The sequence below is a fragment of the Halichoeres trimaculatus genome, unplaced genomic scaffold (assembly GCF_033239565.1).
Source record: "Halichoeres trimaculatus isolate MK-OKI-2021-1 unplaced genomic scaffold, fHalTri1.1 fHalTri1_scaffold_2, whole genome shotgun sequence".
NCBI lineage: Eukaryota > Metazoa > Chordata > Actinopteri > Labriformes > Labridae > Halichoeres > Halichoeres trimaculatus.
This window is the reverse complement of record NW_027437180.1, coordinates 18,255,013-18,263,691: the sequence shown is the minus strand read 5'-3', so window position 1 is coordinate 18,263,691 and position 8,679 is coordinate 18,255,013. Positions and strand designations below refer to the sequence as shown.

Here is an 8,679-nt window from a genome sequence, read left to right as displayed (position 1 = left end):
AGAAACAAAATTTAAAGAAAAGGTTTAGTTGAAGTCAATCAAGCCTGTAACCAGCCCCGGCCTCTGAATGGTCCGAGGGTACAGCAGGCAGCCAGGGTTGGCTGGGTTAACACAGTCAAAGCGCAGCTGGCACGTTCGTCTTTAACGGTGCTTTATGATCAGTGCTCAAAGTTTTGAATGCATTTCTTATGTAAATAAGATTTTCGGTAAATTTTTTGAAATGACTAATGACTTAAGTTTTTTTTTTTTAATCAGACGAAGCATGTTTCCAGCTTTGCAGTTTGTGTTTGTATTTTTTAAGAAGATGGAGTACTAACAAAAACCAATCAAATGTACATGTCCTACCCTGTATTTAATATTACATGGGCATTCTATAGAAATATAATTTTGAATACTCACAAAGGTAAAGATTACCTTGTTGTTTCTTAAGTGTTACTTTTGGGGGCTTCAAGAGCTCCAATAGGATGGATCTGATTTTTAGTATTTAGAAGCTCTTGCACTTGGAATTCTTCTTCATCATCATAAATGCTGTCCAAATAACACAGGCAAATGAATGGTTGAATTAAACTGTGTTTAAAAAATTATTTGTTGAATAACAGTGTTACCGACATTAATATTATTGGCATCCAACTCTTGACCAAAAAAACCTTACAAGTGTACGAAGAATGAGGTCAGCAATGAGCAATGAGAGGAGTCAGAAATTCTGTTTTAGAGAATAAAAATTCAATGAAAATATATAAAATTATATATCGAGTTTCCTTTATTCCTCTTGCGTCGGTTGTTAAAGTAGAAGCGACTTTTTATTTCGTCGAACTTTTATTTTGAAAGTGGAATCAGGAAGTATCTCTCTGTCAACGACAGGCAAGATGGCGCTGCCCATGAAGAGGACACTGGTGGCTCTTCAGAGAGCAGCATGTAGCAGTTTAAAGGTAAATATATATTCTAAAAACGTTAGATGCATGAACTTAGAATTAAAGTTTATTTGATGGTAGCTGTTTGTTTTTGGATTTTTTCATGTAACTGTTGATTATTAGGAACTCAGCCAAGCTAACGCTAGCTAACTGTCAGGACACTCACCTCCCCATAGTTGTAGCTCATGAAAGCATCTTTTCACATGAAACGGAACTAGTGCTTTAACTTACTGAAGTTCTTGTTATCACGTCAGAAAATTTCAGGTGCTGACTCAAAGTGTTAAACCCGTGAATAAGTCCAAGTCAAGTTACTGTTGGATGGGCATGGACATGAAGGATAAATCACGATAAGATATGTTGTCAACGGAGTGATTCTATAATTAGGGGTAGATTTCAGGTATACAAAAACGTGAAAAAAATCTGTGCACTTTTGTTTCACATCCTGTTTGATGGCAAATAACACAACTGTATTTAATCAATTAGTTAGCAAGCTTAAGCTCTAATGAACTCTTAAATATTTAAGTAAAAAAATAGAGCATATTTTCAGTTATGGACAAAAATTGTGACTATTTTTCTAACTTATATCCATATTATACTGAATTTAGAGTTATTCAACATTTCTATGCAAGAATTAGCTCCCTAGAAATGTCCCTCATCATTTATACCACGGTTTAACCAAAATTTAAAGAATCATAGCACAAAAATCACACGTAACACGGTTGACAACACATGGTAACACGGTTGACAGGACAAATCCATCTCTACAACATTAGATTTTGTGATGGGTAACATGGTTGACAGGTAACAAAGTTGATATTTTCTCCAGTTTTGCCCTTGTGCTAACTGCAGACCTTGAACATGGCACCACCTGACCTCAATCACCTTCTACTTCTGTGTATTTCTCCACAGTTTAGTGTTTTTAAACATATATAGTAAGAACTCTAGAAAGTATTGGCAACATGGTTAATGAACAGTTAAAGCACACCATGTACAGACAATCATTCTGATGAAATATTGATGACGAGGAGTTAAAACATGCAACACTTTCTTCATGGTTCCCACCAGAAAGGATGTGACTTCAATTGAATCAAGTCATGACTTTGGAGCGAACCATTGGTGATTTAAAGGCCTTTATTCAATGGGTAACACGGTTGAGCTGATTTCTCAGGCATACACGAAATGAATTATTTTATCTATATTAGTAATTAAGATAGTTTTTAAAACACCTTTGTCATATTTTAATGATTATTTAAAACAAATAAGACTGAAAATAATATTCAAACATGTATTCTAGTGTTAATTTTGAAGAGCAAACTTGACAGTTGAGAATTTGGACAGCACAAAAACTACAAATTCCAAAACATGAATTGCATTTTTAGCTAAATAAATTATGGAATTTGTTTACTTTCTGTGTTAAATAAAAGTGAAATGTCACCCAAATTACCCACTGTAAAACTAGTCATTGCTTAAAATTAATACTTTGTAAAATTGATAATTATATCCCATGGACACGAAATGTTCCTTTCTTTATAGAATCACAATGATACTACAATACACAGTCACCTCCTGATGCCTCAGTCCTTATAGAAATATTATTTCAGAATGAAATTTTTTCTTTGAGTGGTGGTGCGTGATCATTAACTTATTTTTATGTCATACATATATCCTCTGAACAAATATAACTGTCAGACCTTAATCAATGTTGTGTTTAATTCATAGCATTTTTATCAAGAATTTTTGTAGCTACACAACACCATCAATAACTTATTATCAGCCACTACCTAATATCATGACTAGTCACTGAAAATTAACTGAAATATTTTTGATGTCTTCCAAAGGGAAAAAAGAATTAAGACGTATGTGTTCTCCTTTACTAGAATGCTGATGCATCCCTAGAAGTGCGGCACCCTCTCCCACTTGTTCTCCCTGTACGGACCAAGAAGAGATACTTTGTTCCTCCTGCAGTGAAGACAAAAGAGAAGCAGCAGGAGAACCCTGAGGCCAAGGCCAGAGCAGCAGGCATTGTGTACAGACAGGAGTACTATGAAAGGCCCATCAACGTTGCATGCTCAGGTACTAAAGTTTTATTTGCTTATTGTATGTAAGGTTTAAACTTATTTACAGCTGTTGTGTAAGTCCTCTAGTTTCCTGGTTGAGTTTGAAATGCTTACCATAGGCCTTATTTTTGAATGACTTAGGGCCTCATTGACAAAAAGATACTTTGGGGTTTGGAAAAGTTTTGTCAGTAGCCAAAAACAGCATGTAATGGCTTTTATCCTAAGGGAAAATTGGTCCAATCAAAGTTTGTTGACAAAGCTTTTAAATTGCTTGTTTCAAGTCTCTGCTCTCTTTGTATATGAGTTATGTTGACTCCAAGCACCCTAGTCTAATTCCTATGCCTATTCTGATTCTGTTCAATTTTTTCTAATCAAATCTATTCTATTCCTGTGTGTTGTGTTTACCAGCGGGAATATTTGATCCATACATCCCTCCAGAAGGAGACGCACGTCTTTCCAGTCTTTCTAAAGAAGGTCTGAAACAACGAACAGAGCAGATGCGACAGACTGCTGCTTCACAGCTCGCGTAAGCTTTGATTTCTCACACCCTACGATACTAAAAGAGATTAGCTTGATGTAGTCGTTTCCTGAAATTGAAGACATAAGACATACTCAAACATCTGATGTTCTCTGAATCAAAGTGTCTTGTTGGGATGAGTTTCACAGAGCAATTTTTTATGTGTGTTTTTCACAGGATTCGTAAAATCAAGGAGTATGACTCAGAGTTCACCACCAAAGGTTTTGCAGAGAAAGCACAGGAGATTTTTATCGAGGCTCACAACGCATTGGCAAAGTAAGAAAATGGTCTCACATCTCTTATTTCACCCAGCCGAATGGCACGGCTCAACTCAGCCTTTCAGTGAAAGAGGTCACATCGAATATTAGTGAGACATTTGTGATGGAAGTGAGATAAGGATTCATGCTGCCTTTGTGTCTACTATGAGAGAGATTCTTTGCTTTCCATGCATTTTTATTAAGATTCTCTCCTGCTTCACACGGTATTGGTCATTTGGAGGAATTTTACTTTTTTATAGAAGTAAATTAAATTTGACTCAACCCACTCCTTAAGAGAGCTGTACCCTGTACATTTCCTTGGGTTGTTTCTGGTTTTGTTGGAAATTAAAGTTCACATTCGTTAAGTTGTTCCAACAAGGCTCTAATAATTACATTTAAGCTTGAAAAAATATTTGTAATCTTAAAATACAACTTTTGTTTTGAATAATAATGCCATTGTTGGGAAAGAACAGAACCAGAGGAGAAGAGTCAGATTCAAACTAAAAGTTGTAAGTTTAAGAGACCCAAGTTGCCAAGTTAATAGAATAAAAATATTTTTAATACAGCTTGTCCAAAAATCTCTTCACCTGTCACTTTTGTGCATCAGATGCCATTATTATGCATCATGCCTTATTTTTTTCTTTCAGAATTTGGACATCCCCTTTAAGATAAAAGTTAAACATTTCTTCATCAATTTATTTTTAAGTTAACTTACCTGATGTAGCCATGTTTTTACTGCTGGATCTCACTCAGCGTATGGCATACTGTATTCACTAGTTGCCTTTGTGGCTTAAATAGGATTTTCCAAAGTGAAGTAAAATGGTTTCTGTGTTTTTCCAAATTTTCTCTTTTTTAATTTTTTCAGTAGCCCTAAAATGTCATCATAGAAATAAAATTCTCCCCCCTGCCTGATCAAGGTATCTCAAAAATCAGTATTTTTGCTGGAAAGCCGTTCTCCATTAATCTGTTTATCTTGAATATATTTCTTTGTTGTTTTTATTCCAACATTTTCTGATTCTCAAGATGATTCTAATGTAGGAGAATAGACTAACACCTATTTTTTGTCTTTTTGCAGTTTTAACAGAGACAAACTTCACTCCTTGGTGACTGAGCGATGTTATCCTGTGAGTCCCCCTCTCTGAACTCTGCTGAAATTCTTCAATTTACTGCATTTTATTCTTCTTGTGACTTCTTTGTTCTGTTTTAGGAAATGACGAGGGGTAACCGTTATAAAACAATTCGTTGGAGGTTTCTGGAGTCCTTAGAGCCGCCCAAAGTGGTCCATGCCCGCTGCCCCGACATGGTCACTAAAGGCAACCTGTACGGACAGGTGACGGTCCGTATGCACTCCAAACAGGTATGACTTATGTTAACTTGACTGTAGTGTGTACAGGAGCTGAGTGTTTGTGTGCCAGTGCTTTCTCAAAGTGTGTGCATTATTTTTAAGTTTTCCCTCAAAAATGTTTCTGTTGAGTCAAGTTTTCCTGGAAATTTACTGCAGTTTTATATTCAGGGTCCTATTTTTACACATTTCAGTTAACAAGCACCTTTAACAGACACAGGACTCACAGGACTACAGTGCAGTTGCACATATTGCCCTAAGCAAACTCAGCAGCTGTTTTAAGAGTTTGTATCTGTTTTAAGAAGTTCGATGACTACCCTGAGTTTCTTTACATCTCTCTCCTGCAGACTCTGGCCATCTATGACCGCTTTGGGAGATTGATGCTGGGCAGTGAAGAGCAGCCGAAGGACGTCTTGGAGTACCTGGTCATAGAAAGACATCTCGTCAACCCTTACGGCCTGTGGAGGTTACACGGAAAAATAGTGCCATCCTGGGCTCCAGCCAAAGACCCCGTTATAAAGGTGATACCCGACTCTATACTGTCAGATAAAATCTGTTTTATACTTCTTTAAGTAAGAGCAAAGCAGAGGTAGAAATCAAACTTCCTGTCAAAAGAAAATGAAAAAGCCTTTATTGAGCACTCAGTTCATGCATCACTTTCATTTCACTGTGTTTTGGAAGGGTCCAAGTTCATTCTGCTACAGACTTCCTGTTATAATCAACCTGCATCCCTCATTTTAATATGCTGCTTTATTAGAATTATCTTAATATAAATGTAATGGAAGAATAGAATAAAATTAGATAAAGCAGGACAAGTTGTCTCCAACCTTTTTACCAAAGTGAAGCCAAAATATCACAGTTTTGAGTATTATGGCGTAGTGAAGAAATGCCTTCTATAACCAAAACATGCATTTTAGTTACAATAGGTTGATCAAGCTCCCTCAGATGGGTCAAGTCCACATTAAAACGGGTTCTTGAGTCAGTTTGAAGTAGATATTTCTGGTTATGGAAACTTCAGTGACAGTGTTTTGTGTTGTTGTAGGAAGATGATGTTGAAATGTGGCTTTTGTCTATAAACTAGTATTCTCAGTACAGTTCAGAATCCAGACATTACCGAACACTAAAAAACACTTCTGTAAGCAAAGAGTTGAGCTTTTTATGTGATACTTTTTGCTGCCTGCACAGACTTATCTTTTTAGCAGTGCTTCTCCCTTTTCATGTACTAATGCGTTCAGAAATGACAGTAAACCTCTAAATAACAAACTAAGCCCTTACAATTCTGTCTTCAGCAGTCTTCCCATTATTAGCATAGCACTACAGCGTCACTGCTACAGATAATACAGATCATAATCACCTTAAATCTGTGAGTCAGCCCCTGCTGTGTCTCTGATACACAGGACAGATGGAGCAGTAATGTAGCCTGGAAGGTGTTTCTCACACTTCTCTAAAAGCTTCACCGCCAGTGGTCCGGAAAAGTTGTTGATCACAGTCTAAGCTAATCCCTCTTCACTTATGTAATTTGTTCAACAACAATAAGCTGTGTTTAGTCTTTAGAGGTAGTTTAAAAGAACTGTTCCCCCCATCAGACGTGGTTATCACTTCTTTAATCATTTTAAACTTACAGGTCCTGCTCACATAATGCCACGTCTGTCTCAAAATCTGTCAGACCAAACCTCTGAAGTGTGAATCATTTTTGGTGGTTATTTCAGTCTCAGCCAACCTTTCAATTTCAAGCTGCCAAGCCAACTGACGGATGAAGGCAGGACACCAGCTGTAGTCGATCATGCAAAACAGACATCATGATCCACTTGAGGCTGTCTCCCAAAGCAACGCATCCCTCTCACATGTCTTTAGAATATTATCAAACACAAATTTGATGAAGATATTTTGACATTCTAATAAAAGATAAAAAAAAATAAACTAGGTTGCAGTTCTAAGGACCCCCTCTGTTTCACAGCTATTGTAAACTTGGTATCCTATGACACATTTGACTGTCACCAGATCACTCTTCAAACTGTAACACTGGGAGCTGATAGAGATGTGTTTATGTAATTAGTCTCAAAAAAGACAAATTAGTGAAATGTTATTTTGGACAGAAGGAGAAATTAAAATACTGTGGGTACCCGACCATTTAGAAATTTTCATATTATCCCCAAAACTCCTGGACCTCTTAGAAGGTTCTACCTCCAGAGCAGGAACCTTTAAGGGGCCAGTTTAGTTTCCCTGGAACTAAATTTTCCTGCTGCTAAAATACTAAAGCTTCACATTTTTGCCTGTTCTCCATATATCAATGTTTTTTTTGAGTCAGCATTTTCAAATGCAATCCTCGGGCATCAAAAAGCATCTTGAGAACCAGCAGGTGATGCCACAGAGACTGTTTTATAATGTCAGTTGTTTTCACCCAGTATATCTGACTCAGAAATATGTTTTCTTTAAATATCAAAACAACAAGTAACTTTCCATGGTTTGTAACAAGCCCTGAGGTTTGGTTAAAGCCAAGAGAGTTATCCTGAGAGAGGGGAAATCCGATTCCCCTCCTGTTTTGAAATATGGTGAAATGACGAGGTTTTCTGCCTGTACCTTGAAGAAATTCATTACACACTATCTGATTCTCATTCCACTTTCTTATGATATGGCACCTTTTTAAAGAGTGAGTGTGTTACAGAGAACAAGCGCCAACCAGCGAAATAACTGTAATGGATTGATTCTGGTTTAACTGCATTGTGTTGTAGGCCATGAGGATCTTAGTGCTTTTACCTTTATCTTGGACCTCCCTTAACCTTGCCTTGGTTTAGTTTTATGGTGTCAGTCCTTGACCTTTAATCCACTTATCAACTAGTTACCATCATTAAGACCTTTTTTGTTTCGCATATGGAGGCAGTTTGTCTTCCTTTTCCATTGTTTCTGTTTACCTACATTAATTTATCTAACTATGTATGTTTTCAATTCTGTGTTGCAAAAAACATAAATGCTTCTAAATTCAGAGAAATATGTAAAGTAACATAAAACAATCAGAGTTGACTGAAACCACTTTTCCATTGCCTCCTCTTTGTCCATCAGACTGTCATGATTCCTGGTCCAGATCTGAAGCCTGGAGAAGAGTTTGATGCCCTCAACTACCAAGTTCCCAAACCAGAGGCTGTTCAGTGGAGTAAATAGACCACCAGGCGGCGCTGCTGTTAGTATCAAACCATAATAAGACTCAGAGCCAAACACTGTTTAGATTTTGTTTATGGCCAGTTAGTTTGTCTTCTTTGGAAGGAAACCAGGCTTTCTTTGGAGCGTCTTAGAACGCTGCCCACTGTGGAAACAGCAGGTGAGTTTTAGGACAAATAAATAACGATGAACAGCAGTTGGTAACTCTGGGTCTTTCACAGCAGCTGATAATGGAAGAATAACAACTTCAGTTCTTTGTATTGTTCCAATTATCACCCTGCTTCACACTCTTCCCTTTTTTCATGAGAGTAACTTCATGTGCACATGGTGAATAAAATGTACAAATCTCCAGGAATTGTATGATTTATTTCTCTGATGAATGTGCTGCATGTTGACCCCAAGAGATACAAAAATAAAATGTTCCTTCTGTTTTTCCCTC

The 8,679-nt window shown here is 37.0% G+C and overlaps 1 protein-coding gene across 1 annotated transcript; it reads left to right on the top strand.

Moving 5' to 3' along the window:
* Positions 1 to 833: 833 nt before the first annotated feature.
* Positions 834 to 8,562, top strand: mrpl45 (mitochondrial ribosomal protein L45). The gene is made up of 8 exons (XM_074688883.1): positions 834 to 929; positions 2,789 to 2,984; positions 3,377 to 3,494; positions 3,663 to 3,761; positions 4,818 to 4,866; positions 4,950 to 5,099; positions 5,432 to 5,605; positions 8,145 to 8,562. The coding sequence occupies exons 1-8, from the start codon at positions 867 to 869 to the stop codon at positions 8,241 to 8,243; spliced, it is 948 nt and encodes a 315-aa protein (XP_074544984.1). The 5' UTR covers positions 834 to 866; the 3' UTR covers positions 8,244 to 8,562.
* Positions 8,563 to 8,679: the final 117 nt, after the last annotated feature.

Bases quoted from the DNA above. Each gene is read 5' to 3' on its own strand.
- mrpl45 (XM_074688883.1), top strand. From the start codon at position 867: ATGGCGCTGCCCATGAAGAGGACACTGGTGGCTCTTCAGAGAGCAGCA. The intron at 930-2,788 runs GTAAATATATAT...CTCCTTTACTAG, and splicing joins CAGCATGTAGCAGTTTAAAG to AATGCTGATGCATCCCTAGA. The intron at 5,606-8,144 runs GTGATACCCGAC...TTTGTCCATCAG, and splicing joins CCAAAGACCCCGTTATAAAG to ACTGTCATGATTCCTGGTCC.